Source organism: Stigmatopora nigra, chromosome 22 (genome assembly GCF_051989575.1).
Source record: "Stigmatopora nigra isolate UIUO_SnigA chromosome 22, RoL_Snig_1.1, whole genome shotgun sequence".
NCBI lineage: Eukaryota > Metazoa > Chordata > Actinopteri > Syngnathiformes > Syngnathidae > Stigmatopora > Stigmatopora nigra.
Genome location: NC_135529.1, coordinates 5,659,816 through 5,679,716, shown reverse-complemented (window position 1 = coordinate 5,679,716; position 19,901 = coordinate 5,659,816). Strand labels below are relative to the sequence as shown.

Below are 19,901 nucleotides of genomic sequence, written 5' to 3'. Positions count from 1 at the left end.
GGCCAAGAAACGATTAAACAATGTAGACTGTCAAAATAGAACTCGTCACTCACTAGTCTGGATTGATGTTCTTCCACCAGCCTAATGTATAATTCAAAACAAAGTCAACACTACATATGAATAAAAGTTTATTCCCCACAACAAGGGAAACGGAGCAGGCAATATTACAACAATTACAGCGTTGATACAATGACATAACTAAGCTGCTTTAAAAAAAAACATGCACATAAGTTGTAATAGTAAAATAAAAACATAAGTAGAAACTGCACAGGATGTTTGAGGGCAGTCAAGTGATGAACACAGAACCATAAATTAAAAATGCTCCTCTTAAAAAAACGGAACAACCAAAACCCGTACAAGGAAAGGTTTAAGAAGAACTTTAATATGGTCTGTCTCTTCGCTCCTGGCGATGGTCCCTAAAAAACAGAATTAAAACCAAAAATCAGGAAAGTGTGATATTTTGGGCTTGTCTTTGGACTATCGGGGCTTTTGACCTACCTCATATCCATCTTGCCACCTGGCGGGCCCATTCCTCGTCCTCTGCCCCCCATGGGTGGCCCTCCACGGCCAGACCCACGAAAGCCTCCTCTGTCCATGCCGCCGCGACCTCTGAAGCCACCGCGATCGCCTCCCCTGAAGCCACCACGATCTCCCCAGCCTCCACGGAAGCCTCCGGGACCACCGGCGGGACCGCCGCGGTCCATGCCTCTGCCTCCTCGCATTCCCATTCCCATTCCTCCTCTGCCCCTTTCACCTACGGGAGGGAATGGGGGTCCACCGCCAATGCCGTCCGGCTTGGGAGCTTTGCATTGATTGCACTCCATCCTCCAGGCAAAGTTTTGGTTGCCGCAGCCCCTACACGTAAAGCAAGTACTGCAGCAAGCGCTATAGACACTGCACCAATAGAAGTAGAAAGACACTCAGATATACATACGGGTTAGGACACTCCCAGTCGCCGGCCCGCTGTTGCATATTGGCTCCCGTGGGTCCACCACGGCTCATGCCACGTGGGCCACCCCTGGGCATGAATCCACCACGATCTCCTCCACGACCCATCATTCCTTAATGGTGATTTGAAAAATTACAATAAGGACTACGAAACAAGGCGGGAAGGTGAAAAAATCATTATACCTCCGCGGCCCATCATGCCATCACGCATGGGTATCTGGTTCTTACGACGTGCCATTGACACCTTGAGTCTACGGCCCTGGAACTCTTTGCCTGCGAGTCAGAGGTAAAAAAAAAAAAAGTACATCTATTTTAGACAAAATCTGTTTTCAACAGAATGATGGCTTTACCGTCAAATTGCTCCACAGCAGCTTTGGCGCAGGAAGCCTCCTCATAAGAGAGCGTGGCATCTCCTTTGGGCTTTCCCGAATCCTTGTCAGTATAGATGTTAATAGCAAGCTGCCCGAGCCTACGATTGAACTGGGGAAAAGCAATGAGTTAGTCAGCAATCTTTGTTTCCAAAATTCTCAACGATTATTGTATTTCTTACTCTAATCGGGCCGGAGATCTTAAAGAATTCTGCCATTTCGTCAATGTTGGCCTTCTCGGTCAGGCCGGTGATGTAGATGGCACAGTTCTCAGTGTCATCTTGCTCTTCAGGCCGTCCTGAGGAGGGATATCATTTTTAGTTTCATATTTGTACAAAATGACACGAGTAATGAAAGACTTAAACTGTACTAACCCATCTCACGTTCCTCGCCACCCAAGTGTCCTAATGATCCATTGAGTTGACCCAAACAAAAGCGGAGAGAAGAAAACAAGTCAGCGTTGCAACACAAACCAACTGAACAACATCTGAAGAATGCTACAAAACATAGGCCAGACTTGATTAAATACTGCGGGGCCATGTTAACCATCATTGGAGCCACGTTAACCATCAAAAAATACACGCGAATGGAAAAGTAAAATACCTCTGACTCCAAAAACAAGAATTTTGTTTTGTTTGAAAAGCCTCTCAGACCAATAAATGTCCCCAAAAATCATACACCTAACACGAGACATTTTTAAGCCAACCCAGCCACGAGTGGCTTTTTACATTAACCCTTGAAAATGGTCAAACCATAAGCGACGGCTGATTTTACACCAAGAACCTCAAGTGAAAATGGTCTCAGGTATTGGACAAATTTCCCCGAGTAAGGAAGCGGTTCATAAATTGATGTTTCATACCAAGAAAATAAAAGCTAAGACTCAAAACGTGTAATTCTCGTTGACTTACCACCAGGCTTACTGAAGCCACCTCTGTCTCCAGCGCTGCTATGGGGGAATAAATGAAGATATGAAGGCCATTTCCCTTTTACAGCCACATCCATGGCTCGTGCAAAGTGGCTTGATTTGGGGAGTCAAAAACATTCTTTCGAGGCTAACAGCAAGACCCCCGAATAGTGTTATACAAAATAAATGATTGTTAATAGCAACTGAGTGAGAACAGTAGTGAACATAAGTTTAGAGAGCATGTGAATCAAGCTAAACAAAAGATTGTGGAGATGCATTTAAAGTAAAATGCACCATTGGCTTTAAAGTTAAAAATCTAGTAACGTTATAGACTATCCACATTTAAGGAAAAAAAAACAGGACAATGTATCTGAAGTCAAATTAACCAGTGATAACTAGAAAAGTAAATAATGTTACACAGCAACACTAGTATCAATAACATATTTTACAGAAACAACCATTGATTTTTAAATACTTCAAATTTTTCTTAAAAATGAAAAAAACAAAAACACCCGTCATGCTCAGAAACACCACCATCCTCAGTTGTTGGGGGGGGTAAAATAAAGGCAGAACCCCAATCTGTTTAAGATCCCTCCTGTGGGCCTTAAGTTGGTGCCTCTGCACTGAGTACAGATACTTTCTAGAGAAAAGATGCTTTTAAATGGCTCTGTTACCTGCACGGTATAAATGTGACAAAGCATGTTAAAAAGGGCTTGTTGTTATCAAACAGTTGAATTCCAAAAACACAAAATACAATTTTAAAAACATTTCAAAATGACATTGTGATCAGCCCACCTCCCTTATAACCCCTGTGCAATTCTAACATTTTGGATATTAAGTCTACCTCAAATTCACGGTTTCTGCAGCACTGCCCACCTATAAAACTATCAAATTTAAACAAGTCTATAAATGACTTTTTTTTTTTTATAAATATGGGAACCCTTGACCATTCTGAGTTTATAATGTGCAGGTGAAAACCCCGAAACCCTTGTTCTAACGCCATAGAAAAAAAGCACCTTCTGAGATCCGTTAACACTCTGGCACCGCTCCCTGAAAAAGCATATTTATGCCACCTAAATGTGGCAAAATTGTGTATGTGACAAATTGGACAAGTTCTTAATTAAAGAGAAAAATGGTCCTATCATTGCCATGTACTAGTCATGCAATGCCCTGTTTGAATCATTTAAAATATTCTAAATGTACTTGTGCAATATATAAAATATACCCCATAGAAAGTGGTATACCAATACGATTCAGAGAATTTGTTAAGCTAAAATCTTCCACCAGGCCAGTGGTTAGAGGACTACAGACAAAGCCATTTTAGACAGAAGGTCCCGTCAGTCAAAGGTTGCAACAGCTCAGCATTCCCACTTTCAAAACTGGGCTCAAAAAACGATCATTACTTGGACTTTTTGTTGTTTTTGTTAAATTTTTTATATTAGTTTGAACAGTGAGTTTTCTCCATCTCGGTTTTTGCTTCTATGGTCTGTTTGGGGATAACATGAAAATGTGCCCAATTTCTCTAAATATGAATTAACATTAACATGCAAAAACCCAACCAAATTTTTAAAAAGTTTGGCGTAGAAATCGGTGCAAGGTGCATAATGGGTTTCATATAGAGAAAAACAATTTGCATCAGGCATGATATAAAACACACCACTTAGAAATAGACTCAGGTGTGACCATTAAATGTTTTCCTGATAGAGAGAAAAGCCTGTCACTCAAACAGTGCATTTGCACATTTCCCTTGGAAAAACAAGACTTTTTTGGTGCAAATTGAATTAAAAAAACCCATTTCCCCACTCGAGGAACGGAAAAAATGGAAGGCACTTTCAAGTTCAGTCAAATGAGCATCACATCTGTTTTTGTGTGCTTATAATTAAATAACTAGTCTGAAGGAAATTTGACAGGGAGGTCAATGAATGCAAACTGTTAGCAACAGATGTACAGTGGCAAAAAAAATGAAACCAGGTATATTTCCTGTGTAGTTAGACTTGCATTTGTAATTATTGCTTTTGTGCTAGAACAGACTTTTGTCTTTCCATATTTGGCAATACAGTTTTTCTGTAATGCAACAAAAACCAGTACTTGCGTTAGCCTTGATGTCTGCAAAAAAAAGGTTTGTCCAAAAGACTTGGAATTGATTTTAGGGTGTTTTCTAGTACAATATTGGAAGATTTGTGGGGCGGGGGACATTTCGTTTTGCAAAGGGCCCATGTGGCATTGCCACCGCCAGAAAAGATTAACTTTAACCCAAAAAAAAAACCTCACATTCTGCCCCTTCATCTCTTCTGGGACAACCCAGTGTATATGAATAGCTTTGGAAAAAAAAATACTCATAAAACGCTCGTTCATTGTTATCTGGACCAATGAAAAGAATGGGAATGGAAGGACATGCCTAATTTTCCATCATCACCATGAAGTGTTTTTTTTAATCTTAATGTGACAATACTTCATAAAAATTCAATATCATTCATTTACTTATACAAAGTTAGAGGCTGTCCCGTTACATGGAGAATCATGTACTAGCCTGACGGCTTTCGGCACAAGTTTTATGTTTTTTTTATTTATCTTTACTGAACTTAACTGTTGAAAATAACTTGGGGATGCTGCTGCTTGCCTCTCTATTGATGTGAATGCTCAATGTTATGGCTGATCCTTGACAAAAATGGGAGTGAATAACCACATTTGAAAAACAGTGTTCTCAGTGGGTGGAGTATATAGTAAAGGTGAATTTCCAATGCCTCCTTGGTGGAGCGAGTCAGTCGATTTGAAAGGGGCTGACATTTACAAATCAGACAAAGGTGATTGGAATTATTGAAAGTGAATGCCATTTTGATTTTCAAACAAGTGAGCGGTGTTGGTAAAAATTGGGCCACCTTAAAATAGCATAGTCAGGCCATTAAAAAAAAACCTCAATGTTAAACAGTGAACTCTGCTGCAAAAATCTTGTGAGTTTTCTTAAATGAGAACCCTACCCTGTATAATTTTGGATCAAACTTATACCTCCAGAACCTATATTGCCCCATAGGATAGTTGCAGGAGTCAACTTACATCTAAGAATTATGAAATAACCATCACACTAATCACAAAAGATTAAGCATGAGGCCCCCTCACTGCGTCGTTACAAGCGTACGATATTATGAGTATATATAATGCCGAAGCCCCACGATTGCTAAAATTTACCAATTTGATAGTCCTCCGGCCCTCTGTCGATTGTTTGTAACCCAAATCTGATTTAACAATAACCCATTGCCTTTTGATTATTTTGATAAAACCTTTGAAATAAAGCAACTCTTCCTATATTATGCACAGGCCCCAATAAATCTGATTTAAAAAAAAGTTCACTTACCCCAAGGCAATTTAGAGGCGGGGCTGAGGATTAGTTAAGCAAGGCCAAACCGATCAAATTCAGACAAGTGTTATCGTCTGCATTTTAACTAATTTGCCTCAGCCCTACTCTAAGTAGCCACTGCACCTGTCAAAGAGGAAAAAAAGCCTGACAAACAGTAAAGAAAGGCACTTACCCCATGCCACGACCCATGCCACGGCCACGATGCATCATTCCACCTCTGTCAAAACCGTCACGACCCCTGCCCTCTGAAAACCTTGAAGGTTCTGAGTAACCAGAACTGTCCCCTCTGTAATTATCTGGAAACAACAATGTTATCAGAATGTGCGCTGCCTTTGGTGAGGTAGTAACAGAAGAAAAATGCTTACTGTAATGGTTGGACTGATAGCTGGGAGGTCCACCTTGCTGGCCATACTGGCCAGTTGGCGGTGGCTGCCCATAGGAACTGGCAGCTTGGGGTGGGTAAGCAGGAGGGGGCTGCTGCTGCTGCTGGGCCTGCTGGTACCCACCCTGGGCTTGGCTATAGGTGCTCTGCTGGGCCTGATAGCCAGACTGCTGCTGGCCATATCCCGCCTGTTGTGGGTAGCTGCCCTGGCTGTAGCCGGCAGGCTGTCCGTTGGCACTGTAACTAATAGGAGACAAAAACTTTGATAAGTGACCGAAAATCCAGATATGCATTGCAAATAAGCACATACCTCTGCGGGGCAGCAGGAGCAGGCTGCTGACCATAAGCAGGATAGGCAGACTGAGCAGTATACCCAGGTTGAGACCCATAAGACTGGGTAGGGGCGGGAGCAGCGGCAGCCGCCGCAGCAGCGGGGGCACCGTCATAAGCCTGTGCGCCGTAAGCCTGGGTCGACTGACTGTAACCGTGAGGCGCCGTCTGAGTAGCGGGATAGCCAGCTGTGGAGTGAAAGGGCCAATGGCAAACCATTTAGCTTTGGCAAAACAATTCCCCGAAGAGCTCTAACCGCCTATCCTGATCACAGACCTTGGGCTGGCTGGCCGTAGGAGGAGCTGTACTGCTGTGGGGGCTGCTGTTGAGTGTAACTTCCAGGAGTGGGGGTAGCCTGGGCGTAGGTGCTGTCAGCAGCAGCGGTGGCAGCAGCGCCAGGCTGGGCATACGATCCATAACTTTGCTGGCCGTAGCTCTGCTGTAGATTGAAAGCAAAATAGTGTCAGAAAGCCATTTTTTTGCATTGGGTGGTTAGTTTTATAGAACTGGCTTTTCTTTATGACCATTGCTTTGAACAAGTATGGGCTTTATGTTTTATAAAGTCAAGTTTGTTACGAGCATGGCGGTCATGTGATAATAGAAAGAAGCTTGGGCTTGGGCGTAATCAATCAAATCAAAAGGACTCTTTTGTCATTATACAACAGCTGTGTATAACAAAATTAGTGGTGCTACTCCACAAAGTGCGTATTTCTCAGTAAAAACAAGTATTACAAAAAGTCATGGTCGTCAAGGTAAATTCTAAAATATTGCACATTGTTATTGCAAACCCCAACGTTATTGTAGTATGGGTGGGTGGGGCTGCCCTGTCATTCCCATTAAAATTGTATTTGAATTCCATCGCCGTCAATAACAACGAATGAGTTAAATAGGTCCAGTTGACAATGCACAAATTTATGGGCATTTGAGAAAGATGAAAATACACCAATATTTTACCTGGGCAGACTGTCCATAGGTTTGTGAGGCCGGAGCAGCATAAGATGCATACCTGGAAAGTGGAGGAATCAGAAGACAATAGTCAAGTCATGAAGCCCATGTGGTTGCTTAACAATGAACAGATCGCTTACGCGAATGTGGACAAGGTGTAATGAACACAAAAAAGGTTGGCACTTACCCCGGCTGAGAAGCGGATTGGCTGTAAGAGCTGTAATCTGTTGGGGGAAAAACATGTTTTACCAACGGTAAACTTTAGCTTTGGGTATAAAGAAGCCAGACTGCTAAGCTAACATCACGCCCAATCAGCCCGCCGTTTCGGGGCCATTCAGGGGAGCCCAAGTAGATTGCAAAAACAAAGGGGGCCCCAACTAATTCTCCACAAATCATACGCGTAAGTTAATTTCTATCCAAAATGTGATCAAAGGCCTAAAGATCGTCAAATTTAAGAAAGGAAGGGGAAATCGTCGTGCGTCAATGAAATAGGTTAGGCCTTTGCCGGGCGCCAATTCTAAGCGAGGGGAATCTGACTTAAAACCAGCTAAAAACACAAATTCAACGGCCAGATCTACTTTATAAATGGGTAAGATAAAATATCACTCAAGATGTCTGATCTAATAACAATTAAAATTCTCCAAACGGCACACTTACCAGGAGCTGACGCCATTTTATGTGCTCCGTAAGAGACGACTGGACAAAGTTGATTGTTGGAGAGACGCCTTTGAATGCGCAACAACCAGGAAACATCGCGAGACAGCAGATTCATTTTGGGAAAATAACGCGATAACTGGGTTGACCTACAAATGCAATCAACACAACTACTACATGAGTGCCTTTCGAAACACGTTTCTGTATGTGACGATAACAGCGCTCGTGAGCTTTATTTATACATTAATTTTTGGATTTGTACAAAAATACAATACGTAATCCATATCATCGTTCTTTTTTGGGTGCCTCGTTTCCTAAATTTGACTAAATTCCCTCCAAATTAATAGTAAGATAAAACAACCCCAGGAAGTCCTGCAAGGGAGAGAAAATAAAGCATTTCCACGCAATTCATCTCGCATCTTAAAATAATAAATTGGCCGGCAACCTATGTGCCTATGCCATTCTCAAAACTCCCACTAGGTGGCAGTATAAAACCATGTTTGTCAATTGCTAGCGAAGAAGTGCGTTGTATGACGTAGCAAAAGTAGTCATCAAAACAATACCAGACTAAGCAGTGCACTAATAAACATAAGGGCATTCTTACAGATCGTGGATGTTTTTCGACATCTTTTATTCACATAAACTTATGGAGGCTACAAAATATCAAACAATTTATATGAGAGAATTTATAAGACAAATCATTTAGGAGGTCATGCGTTATCGTGTATTTTCATTATGGTGCGGACCGGATCGTCCAGGATTCTTTCTAGGAACGACCTTGCTGGTGGGTCTCACCTCCTTGGTTTATGCTGCAGGGGCCCAAGCCAGTCTCACTATCGGTCGGGGTGGAAATTTACCCCATTTGAGAGGTATCCATTCACTAACAGAATGGTGTTTCCTGTCATAATGCCCTAAAATCCATTAATCGCAACCCTTGTGTTTCTAGATGTGGTCCTGTACGCTCTCAATCATGACGATTTACCTTCTCTACTAGCCAGCGTTTCTCTACTGCTGCTCTTTGGGCCATGTCAGGAGCGTCGTTGGGGAACGGTCGCCTACCTTGGCCTCTCCACCTTGACGATGACTGTACTACCTCTTATTTACACCTTGATCATCTTTGCATTCCGTCTTCAGACCAGCCGGATCTGTGGATATGCTGCCATTCATCTGGCAATGTTTACAGCCCAGTGCCGTTCCTTGACAAAGAGGCGAGTGCAAGGTTACTTGCCAGTTTGGATTCTGCCTTGGTTGCTGCTTCTGCTGTGTCTGATCGTGCTGCCAGAGACTCCTGCCCTGCTTAATTTCTGTGCAATATGTATTGGTCACAACTGTATCCTTTTTATAGACGAGAACTCACCACTTTGCAAGAATCGGAGCTTTTGAATTTCAGAATGACAAGGCTTTTTGGAAAAATAAAAATATTCCTTTGTAAAAATAGAAAAGTACTGCTCAATAAGGGGGGACAGCCTCTGAACCACTCCCAGAAAATTTTACATTTTCAAATGGCGTCTTGTTATACACTTAACAAACCTTTCAGATAGTCCCATCTTAATTGGGATGCTACAGGAGCTTGAGGAAGCCAATCTCCTGACTTTCATTCCAAATTGGTTGTATATTCCCACTTTGTGCAGACTTAGACTGCCAACCTACAGGTCCTCACGGATGTAAGTCAATGTATTTTATCCACTGAATAATCACACACACACACCTTAACCATATTTAAGATCTTTTGTTCGCTGATTTCGAGCGCATCTTAAAAGTCTAAGTAAGTAACCATCTCTGTTTGTACAAAGAGATCGTGTGAGTTCACCTGCCACTGAGGAGCCATCAACATTGAACCACAATCTCTGGGGTGAGCCACTGTCTCCATTGAGCCAAGAGTTTGATGCAGAAGTCTTGGAGGAACAGATGCTGAGGGCCGGAATACTTGCCTCCTTAAAGGATGTGCCAGATGAAGTGAATCGAAAAGTCGAAGTCCCCAAATCTTCCGTGTCTGCACTGAGGTTTGGTACTACTACAAAAATCCCCGCATTGTACGTTTTGATTTGGCCATCATGTACATTTTACTCCCCCACTAGGCTCCAGCAGTTGGAGAAGATGGGCTTCCCCACAGAAAAAGCTGTAGTGGCGCTGGCAGCCTCGAAAAAGCTAGATGGCGCTATCTCCCTACTCCTAGATGACCGTGTTGGAGAGCAGGCTGTGGTTACAGCCAATAGGAAGAAAACGGCGCCACTTTTGGAGGCCGAGTGATGTTGGAATTTAGACTACACCCTAGACTGGTCGCCAGTCAGCCATAGGGCACACAGAGAGACAAACAACCATTTGCTCTCACAATCACACCGCCAACAGCGGGAATCAGGCCTGGTCTGCCCGCACAGAAGTCAGGCGAGGAAACCACTTTACCATCAGGCGGCCCATGTTATTTAAAAAACTAAAAGGACAGGACAAAACAGGCAACCAAGGAACCAAAGATACCCTTCAGTTCCCAATCATACGCAAGTGGTAGGATCAAATTTAAGTACCAATTAGATTTCAGCTGATTGATGCCAAGTTTGTTTCCCACAATAATAAGTTGCATTCTTTGTACTTTCCTTTAACTTGAATGTTGTCACATGCTTCCTTCTTTAAGGTTTTTAACCTAATCATTCTCTCTCACCACAAACTTCAATAAAATTGTAAAGTGGATAAAGATTTTGAGTTATTCATGCTGTGAGAAAATTGGGGCCCTTTTTCAAGTTGGGGCAAAAAAATGAAAATAATACAAGAACTTGACAGTATGTAACATTGTATGGTCAAAATAAATTTAAAAAAAAACAGTGAACATTGTTTTATTACAGCGATCATCAGGAGACAGGATTACATTAACACTGACACATTTGCAAAAATAAAAAAAATCAAAATAGCAAATGTTTATATACCAGCATAAAAAACAAACTACCCATGACAATTTTAAATACGTTCACAATAAGTTTGATTTACGATGATTAAAAAAAAGGAAAAGTTGTCTATTAGGTCAACACACAAACATACTGTAACAGTGGTTCCAGTTTTGCCATTTCCTCAATGTTGAAATCTAAAACAAATGTGAATATGTTGTAGTATACTTTAACTTTTTTTCAGGTTGCATTTAACTTTTAAAACACTTTATACACACATAAAAACACATCTTGGCTAAAGTTTTGACGGCTGTGCTTTCTGTGCACTACATAACACTGATTTGAACAATATAAGCGATATAGTAATAAAATGAATAGTACTAATAGAGGTTTTACTGTCGAGTCTTGAAAATTGTGCATGCTCAATATAGTTAAATAACGGTATCTCAAGGTATCTCAAGGTATCTCATTTGTGTTACATTGAGAAAGAATAACAAAAGAAAGTCCTGTCTCTCAAGTTACAACTTCACAAGAAATGACCCTTATTGCCCAAGGAGCACCACCGGTGATTCCGAGTTTCCTTTTATCAAACGTGTGAGACCCAGTGAGCTGCAGCCTGAAGTGTTTACGTGGTGATAGGGGGGCGACAAACTAGTTGTCTCAAGTGCAGGAGGACATGCCTGGAGTATGATTGGTGTTTCCCTGAGGTGTCCCACGACCTAAATCTCACAGGAAAGCCCCCACAAAAAAGGCTATCGATCAAGTGTTGAGTGCCGATGCGACTATAGGAAGGTAAGCCAACCAAAGCCTGCAGTCCCCAGATGGGTGAGTTGGCTACTTCCCTCGAACCTTGGTGTCGGAAGACAGAGGAGAAGCAAGTCGATATGGAAGCGCACCTGCTCGCTTATCTCTGTAGAAACTAGGGGAGACTGTGCCAAATGGTCCATCCCCAGAGCCTAGATCAGGTTCTGTTGAAGAAAGACAGCAGTTGGAACAGGCCTCCCTGCCCAGCACTGTTTGGCCATGTGCACGCTGTTGTCTTGATTGTTTTAATTTTTTTTTTAACTCAAATGACTAAATTGGGACCACGTTCCTTAATTCAAAAGGCCTATAAAACGCCCTTTCTTCTAGATACTGCCATTAAATGCATCTGGCGAGTAGGGCTGCAACAACACATCTACATACACTGAACTAACTGTATTTCCTTCCTACTCGGCAATGGAATCTATTATAAAACAAGATATGCATTGAGAAACGTTATAGTTGTCCGGAAAGAAGCATCTCATCTATTTACATCTCCTCAACAAAAGCAATTTAAGTTACAAAAAAACACTAACTGTACAAAAGTACACCTATTACTGCAATTATCAAGTATTTAGTTTGTTGTAGTTGCAGCACAACTCTCCAGACTATCACATTAAATATACACACACTAGTACACAATTTTTCAAGAATTGAAATCAATACAAAGAATGTACGCACCAAACGAATCATTTCTTGATTGTAAAAGTCTCCAAAAAGAAAAATGGGGAAGCAAAAATTTGATTTCTACAAAACATCTACTGATTTAGGAAAATAATGACATCATTCCGCAGTTAAGGAGGATTTCACAATCTGGCACTTGATGTTTCCGACACTCCCTAAACTTTCTCGATCGGATCGTTTGCGCGTGTTTCTAATCGAGGGCCGGCAGAGCTGCGGGAGAGGATGTCTCATCGTTACCTGGCCAGATGATGGCTTCCAGCAGCGTCACCCTACGAGCCAGAAGCTCAAGCTCGGCCTGCAAGTCGCGGAACATCTGCAAGCTAAAGTCCTATCAGAGAGCAGTGACAGGGGGTGCCGTGTGAGGGGGGTGTGTGGAAAAAAACAGCCTGATTCCTGGGGGCTGCTCGTGACTGTTCCCACTCCCCGTCCCAGTTGGTGAGGTGCAGTGGGAGTTTGAGCCCCCTACCTTGACCCCTGCCTTAAACTGAACCTGCCTCAGGCCTCCTACTCACCATGAATACCGATCATAGTCTCGAGGATCAAAACCCTCTCAGCTAAGATCTTGAGCGCCTCTCTGATCTGATGTATTCCGTCCCCCTGTGAAGATAGATACAGCCGTCATGGTTAGGAGCGCAAAGCCAGGGGTCTGCTCGCCAAGATGCAGGTCATTTGCTCTGTTTCGCAATACAATTCAGCAGTTAGAAGGTTAAACTGTCCACACATATGACCAGCATTGTCTGCTTCCTACGGGTCTCACTATCTATCTCCCTCATTCTCTGGCCATGCTGCTACACGGTCTGACGCCAGTCGCGGCCATGCTGGACTGGACAATGACGCCATGCACGGGTTCCACACACCTGGACCAAACTCTTCCAGGAGTTTAAGTTCAACATGCCACATATGCATTCCGTATTCTTTCTGTATTCCCTAAAAATATCTGCACTCACCGGAAACCCCTTTAGGTACATAGATGTGATCGTAACTAAGCTTTTATTTGCAGTTATGTCCAATGGCGCAGCGCCAGATTAGGGGCTCTGTTCATGTTTACCCTTCTTGTGCCTAAATTAGCTTTAAAGTTGGAGTACAACATGCGTGTTGTTATTTGTGAGAAAAGGCTTTGTATACATAAATGATAGGTTTCTTTCGGTAAAATGTACGTGGAGTATCAATTTGATAATTGAGAGACCACCACCCAAAATCAACAAACGGTGACCCCCAAATCAACAGGAACTGACTTTGAAACTTTGACCTTTTATGCAAAAGCCCGTAAAAGAGTTTCCGGTGAGTGTACACATCTAAACCCTTTTAGACACTTAAAAGTTAAGCCACGGATTAATGAGTTACAATATTTTAAAACTTGAAAGGCCACAATTCACCATCACAAAATGAAGGCATGCAAATGGGGAGGAGAAAACTCGGGGGTTAGACTTGAACTTTTCTGAGCTGTAAAACAGAAAAGGCAATGTTTTGTGTTTGTAGAGGGAAAAAAAAAGAGAAATGTCAAAATGTTTTGCCAACGCACTAATATAAAATTTGTTGCAATCTGGGGTAGGTTTGCCTTGTTTCAATAGATCAGCCTTGTTTTGGACTTGTTAATAGACACATGCAGAAACAGTCTTTAGCAAGAAGGGATTAGAGAGAAGGGTAGCTGTATCCACTCCACAACACCTCTGAACCCAACAGAATCCACGACTACAGACACATAAATTGAGTGATTTGGCATATACATCAAGTGCATTTACTTGTTGAACAAAATGTGACTTCATGTTAAGAGGAGAAGTCCCAAAAGTGAATACATTTAAGCTTTCACTTCTCATTCTTGGTTGCCTATTTGACATATATGCCAAAGTCACAATGTGCCAAAGTGACTGTGTAAGGTAGCCATAGCTTGCAGAGGGAGTCAGACAGCTTCAGGGTTCAAGAGGACAGTGTCATGACGGGGGGCTGCAGTCCGGAGCGCACCCCGAGGACCAAAAACATAAAAACGCATAAAAAAGAACTGAAGTTTTCCACACACAAACGCATACGGTTCACCAGCTGAAATCACATATACAAAAAAAAACATGGTGGGTGAGAAGACATGAGAAGACAAGAAAACATGTAGACTCAACGTATATCCTAAAAAAAATATCTTACATTTAGATTGCTCTTGTCAAATGAAAAAGAGGTCAAAGAAAAGGAAGGGTTAGACACACACAGGAAATATACTTGACACAGGAATAATTCAACTATAGCATAAAAAAAAGAAGAAAAACAAACTTTGCCAGACAAAATCCTGCAAATGTGATTGTAGATTACCACCAAATGAACTAGTTCCTCACCGGTAAACCTTTCTCTCCGGGCTCTCCTTTGGGACCCGGTAATCCCTGAAATGAAAATACACAACCAAGTGTGACCTAAGTACAATTTAATAGCTTTATAACATTTGAATGAATTAATGATCAAGAGCCATATGATCCTAAATCCAGAGCTCGGGGTTGTCTTACCGGCGCACCCATGAAGCCCCTGTCTCCTGGATAACCTGAAGGACCCTGAACCAAAAGTGTATCACATGATTTTGTTTAGGCTTGACGCATGAACAAACAGAAAAGCTACTGATAAAAAAATTAAAAAGAATCATTGTCACTCACTCTCTCCCCACGCTCCCCCTTTGGCCCCATAAGACCCAGTGCTCCAGGAATCCCAGGTTTACCCTGTCAAAATAGACATTTTGAATGACAACAAACTTAATCCAGAGACAGGTTTTTTTTTAATTTGCTTACATTCAACCCCTGTGGGCCAGGAGGTCCTGCTGGTCCTTTTGGACCTGCAAACACACACAAGTTGGAAGACATCTTATTAGTGTTTAGCAAATCGGACTATCTTAAATTAAAATGAAAGCACACAGACATCAGTAATCAGGTTGAAAGGAGGCCGCCAAGTGTCCATTTTACCCCACAGACCATTTTATAGTCATTGAAACTGACACTTACAATAAGATTTTGGTAGATGTAATTCAAAACATGGATGCTTAGGGTTGAAGTCGCAATTTAGAAATCAAATTCATTTATGTTATATGATAAAAATTTAATTGTGCTGTTCTCAAATAATCCCAAAACTTGGTGTGCGTATAGATCGTGCATGTCAAAGCATACAATTTGTACAGCGGTATTCCTTTGGCGCAACATGAGACACTAACCAATTGGTCCAGGTGGACCCCGAGGTCCTGGTCTAGAATCATGGAAGGTGTTGGTGAAGAAATTATCCTTTCGTTGATCTGGAAATGAAATGAAATTGATGTTAATGGTTACTATCATTATCCCTGTCTTTCATAACTCCACCTTTAAGTGAGGAGAGTGTCTTCATTCTTAACATTCTGGTTGCAAGTTCTAAGCACCAGTGGACATTTAACCCCCCTCATTGATACACATAGAAGCCAAATAAAACAGTGTTTTCCCAAGTAGGGTCAGCACAGACGGCCTTTCTTTCCTCTCAACATTCCCTGCTGCTGCTTTGATGTGAAAGAAATGGCTTCCAGTCTCATCATGCCAATCCTAATACCTCCACGGGAAACTCACGCTGATAAATCCGTGCTTTAAATACTTTTCTGTTTAAAACCAATGAATCAACAAATAAAAGGTGCGGATGCTTTGACCTTGAGAGAAGTGAGGCGTCCACATCTGGAAGCAGTTGAATGACATTAGAAGCTGACAAGTTCTCATCACAGCGTGTTAAGTCGGTGTCAGTCTCACGCTGTCTCCCAGCCTTCAATCTCCTCGCCTTTGATTGTGTACTTGGCGCAAAACCAAAACTGGACCAAGCATGTACGTCAAAGATCCTAAAACTCTGACTATATTTCTCTTCTGTTTGTTTATCATCCAGCCCTCAACGTTTTGGAGTTCTCATGTATAAAGGATAAATAAAGCAACCCTAAAAAGCCCTATTACATAATTTTCTTGGAAGTCAAGCAGCGTCGCAAATGGAATTCTCTCCGGTTGTATGTGTGTCTTTAGGATCATTTCTTACTATCTGGTGCAGGGATGCGGGCACTAGCCGGAGCAGGTGGTCCTGGGGGCCCGGGAGGACCTGGTAGACCTCTTTCTCCCGGTAGTCCTGTTGGTCCCCGGGGACCTGATAAGGCAAAAAGTACAGGAAAAACAAAAAGTTAAAAAAAGATGGCTACAGTGCCAAAAGAACATTAGATAAAACTCTGCATTACAGCATGACTGTGCTCCACCATAATCCAAAAGATGGCACTGTTGTACACAACATTGTCACAATAGATTTCTCTCTGCCATACATGTATTTAATACAGTCAACCATCGTGCTATTTTTGGATTTACAAGATGCCCTTCCCAATTTGCATCGTCCTTTAATTTGCTAACAAAGGCAGTACAAAAGGGTTATTTCAGAATTGGAAGAATTTTGACTCCAAACCAATCACATTTTAAACAGATTGGCAAAATTGTTGCATGTACTGCATTTGAACTCATTGATGGGCATGTTTTTGGGAATGCAAGAGAAGGAAGGCATATGGTGCATAATTGTGCCAATGCCTTTTTGGCCTGTATATGACTGATGTTGTTAGTCTGTAATTAAGAGGTGGAATGTTTCTAAAGAAACATTTATTTATATAGCACAATTCAACATGAGGCAATTCAATGTGCATAAACAAAATTATATGTGTTACTGGCACAAATTCATTGAGTTGCTTACATGGCCCAGTTAGAGGAAATTGAGTTCCCTCAATGGATCTTTTCAATGGTGCAAACAAGGCAGCGCTATAGTAACAACATTTGACATCATTGTTTAGACTTATAGGTAATGTGGCCACTTCTCTTTACTGTAATAGCTCAGTGTACTAAACTGACGAGTGCAATCGGAGAATGATCTCTTTACGAGGTGTTATTATGACCTTGGTTAGACAAACACATTGGTCATTTTCACTTAAAGTGGCAGCTTAAGCAGTTAGGATGAATGTGAGTAGGGGTGTGTTGCCTTATATCTGTAGATACAATTCATATCACGACTCACGGGTCGCAATTTGATCCTGATTTATCACGATACTACACTTTAAAACCATGATAGTGATTTTTGTTTAATTACTTTGGTAAAAAAAGGAATCAGAATGGACTTAATTGTATATTTATACCAACTTCTTTTTGGATAACTTTATTCATCCCGTATTCGGGAAATTTGAAACCCTATTCAGCACTAAAATATATGTTTGAACAAATTGGCTTTCAAAATGTTTCGTGTAGACTTGCTTTAGTGGAAACCAACTCTAGTCAGGGCAGTGTAGCCATGTATATTGTTTATTACCAAGAAAAAAAATGTGTATTGATCAATTCAGACTGATTTTAATTCGATTCAAGAACCGTGTAATGAAATATCGCGATATATCGCCAATTTTTTTTTTTAAAAACACCCTTAATTGGAAACATGGCTGAGTATAGACAAGCTTACCTGAATCAAACAATGTCAAAACATATTCAAACAATTTAGCTTGGCTTTTGACTTGAAATTAGATTTATTTCCATTTTGCCATGACTCATGAAGTATGTAATGTCTAATTTAGCTTTGCACTATGCTGGACACTGTCCAGTCCATCTTTATCATTTTTTTTGGGGAAAATACAATGAGGAGATCATTCATAGCTCTGGATACATTATGTAGCACTGCTTTGGGGCCACTATGAAGTAATGTAGGAACAAAAACAATAACATAACAGCCACATGGAAAGCATAACGACCTGAAATTTGTGTATATATAGCTCATATTCGTTTAAGTTTGAATCCGCAGGTTCCTTGGAGAATAGGTTTGTTAAAAATGGTCAACATCTAGTCGTTTCCCAGCAGCAGGTTGAGAACACAGGTCACGCAAATTTTAGAGGCCTTTGCGATCCAGAGCGGAGAAATAACAGCGTGCGTCGAGAGCAGATGTTGTGACACACATGCACCACTATTTTCTTTATTATCATTCAAGTCACAGCTGCCGGTGGATTTACTTTTTCCTACAGTTAAATTTATTCGAGCGCTGAATATACGGAGCAGGTTTATTCCTCTGTTTATACTCTGATTGATGACCATGAGCTTCAGCGGCACGTATCGCTACAAAAGTAGAGTTAAGAAGTAGTCGAGACTTTTAATGCCCCGTGAAAAAAAACCTTCATAACATTTAAATGAAATGAAGCAAATGGCCCAAATTCAGCAAGATATTTTGAAGGCTCTTCTGAATACAGCTGGAGCTCCTTTTTGGATAAGTTTTTCAAGTGAAATACTAACAGTCCAGAGTCTTCTTTCCTCCAATGTTTAGTCAATCAAATTCCTTAAAAGTTGAGATTCAAGAAAAGCCCCCATCTTTCCATTCAAAAAATTTAAATGTGTTTCTTTCATGTCAAAATCTTCAACCAGTAGTGTGAAAGTTCTGTGATGGGAGGACTTACCTGAAGGTCCTGAGGTTCCCTGGAAACCAAGGCTTCCAGGTGGGCCCCTTGTGCCCGGCTCACCCCGAGGCCCACTGGGACCTGGTATGCCTCGAGATCCTGATTTCCCTAATGGAGGTCAAGGTAATCATCACTTTTAACTGTTAACATCAATTGTGAGAATAATTTACCATCTCTGCCTGGAAGACCATCGATGCCTCTTTCACCTTGAGGACCTGTAATGGAAGGACTTTATTGCACTGTTGCTAATTAAGCCAAAAAGCTTAAAAAACACAAATAAAATAAAAACACACACATTTAAAGGCTGATTGTTGGAGTAACTGAAATTATTCCGAGAATCCAAAGTCATTTGATTTGTTTTGTTGTGTTAAAGTTTTTTTTTCTTTTGTTAATAGTTGGACAACTAGGTATTAGAAAATTGCAAGTAATTGCATGAGATTTTTACACTAACTGAGGTTATTTGCATTATATCATCATATACATACACGAGTAGCACACAGAGTCCGAGCTGACTCGGAGATAGCTAGTTAACTTATCCAGCCATTTTTTTATTGTTAATGTTTAAATGCAGCAATAGTTTGTTTAAACCAAGCTGAGTTAACATTCAATGCAGCTGGGCCTGTGCGTTTCGTTATTATTTGCAGCAGCCAAAACTGGGCTCAAGTTCAGGAAAAAAAAAAAAGTGAAGTGCTTGCCTTGAGCTCTATAAACGACCACCTCAAATGACTCCCTTACTCAGACTCCAGGAAATGAGTGTATGTGGACAGTAGGAAATAGGATATATATAAGTGCATATGTGAGCAGGTTGAAGGGGCAAGAGTGGTTGGTAATGGTGAAAAATTATTTCAAGTGTGGACTCCCACTTATGTATTTCAGGTATAATCATTAAACATTCTAGCTGTCTGTAGACTAGTAATTTATACCTACCAGCAGGTCCCTGTTCACCCGGAACCCCTTTAGCAGGAGCGGGCCCCAACAATAAAGCGGCCTCAGGTGTACCTTTGCCTCGGGACAGAGGTTGCCGTTGAGACATGGACGGCAAAGCAGTGAATCCTTGGACCTGGTGACGAAAGACATTTTACTCAAATCTAAATGTGATGTTGCACGAATGTACAAAGACTAACCTTAGCCTCCAGCGAATTCAGTCTGTCATTCATTGCAGTGATTCGACTGCAATTGAGGCAGTCTAGAAAACAGTACAAAACGATACTCCTTTACATCCCCGGGAGG

At 41.4% G+C, this 19,901-nt stretch overlaps 3 protein-coding genes across 14 annotated transcripts in view; 1 reads left to right on the top strand and 2 right to left on the bottom strand.

Moving 5' to 3' along the window:
* Nucleotides 1-115: 115 nt before the first annotated feature.
* Nucleotides 116-7,905, bottom strand: LOC144215323 (RNA-binding protein EWS-like). 2 transcript variants are annotated; one of them, XM_077744155.1, is made up of 15 exons: nt 7,890-7,905; nt 7,420-7,456; nt 7,242-7,293; nt 6,564-6,726; nt 6,268-6,475; nt 5,941-6,200; nt 5,748-5,871; nt 2,225-2,262; nt 1,691-1,720; nt 1,499-1,614; nt 1,299-1,428; nt 1,132-1,221; nt 935-1,061; nt 499-855; nt 116-416 (listed from the first exon to the last, which is right to left on the bottom strand). In XM_077744155.1, exons 1-15 carry the CDS (start codon nt 7,903-7,905, stop codon nt 380-382), a joined length of 1,785 nt encoding a protein of 594 aa, XP_077600281.1. In that variant the 3' UTR covers nt 116-379. The 2 variants fall into 2 exon arrangements, with proteins under 2 accessions (XP_077600281.1, XP_077600282.1); XM_077744156.1 differs by having other exon boundaries at nt 2,225-2,259.
* Nucleotides 7,906-8,408: 503 nt separating this feature from the next.
* On the top strand, nt 8,409-10,575 carry LOC144215325 (rhomboid domain-containing protein 3-like). Its single transcript, XM_077744164.1, has 5 exons — nt 8,409-8,755; nt 8,833-9,216; nt 9,424-9,550; nt 9,680-9,889; nt 9,965-10,575. The coding sequence occupies exons 1-5, from the start codon at nt 8,599-8,601 to the stop codon at nt 10,134-10,136; spliced, it is 1,050 nt and encodes a 349-aa protein (XP_077600290.1). The 5' UTR covers nt 8,409-8,598; the 3' UTR covers nt 10,137-10,575.
* Nucleotides 10,576-10,698: 123 nt separating this feature from the next.
* Nucleotides 10,699-19,901, bottom strand: part of LOC144215324 (EMI domain-containing protein 1-like) — a 37,582-nt gene continuing 28,379 nt past the window's right edge. Inside the window, exons 5-18 of one of the 11 annotated variants that reach the window (XR_013330403.1) lie at nt 19,796-19,857; nt 19,599-19,731; nt 18,842-18,886; nt 18,672-18,779; nt 16,253-16,357; nt 15,426-15,503; nt 15,010-15,053; nt 14,878-14,940; nt 14,734-14,778; nt 14,569-14,613; nt 14,384-14,395; nt 12,760-12,844; nt 12,485-12,575; nt 11,695-11,730 (exon numbers count right to left, since the gene is read on the bottom strand). Coding sequence is in view for 6 of the 11 variants with exons in the window: in XM_077744158.1 (XP_077600284.1) it covers nt 11,597-11,730; nt 12,760-12,844; nt 14,384-14,395; nt 14,569-14,613; nt 14,734-14,778; nt 14,878-14,940; nt 15,010-15,053; nt 15,426-15,503; nt 16,253-16,357; nt 18,672-18,779; nt 18,842-18,886; nt 19,599-19,731; nt 19,796-19,857 (959 nt within the window). In the remaining 5 variants the exon portion in view is untranslated. Of the gene's footprint in view, nt 14,285-14,383; nt 14,396-14,568; nt 14,614-14,733; nt 14,779-14,877; nt 14,941-15,009; nt 15,054-15,425; nt 15,504-16,252; nt 16,358-18,671; nt 18,780-18,841; nt 18,887-19,598; nt 19,732-19,795; nt 19,858-19,901 lie in introns of all 11 variants that reach the window. The other 10 variants (XM_077744158.1, XR_013330401.1, XR_013330400.1 and 7 more) reach the window with 10 other exon arrangements.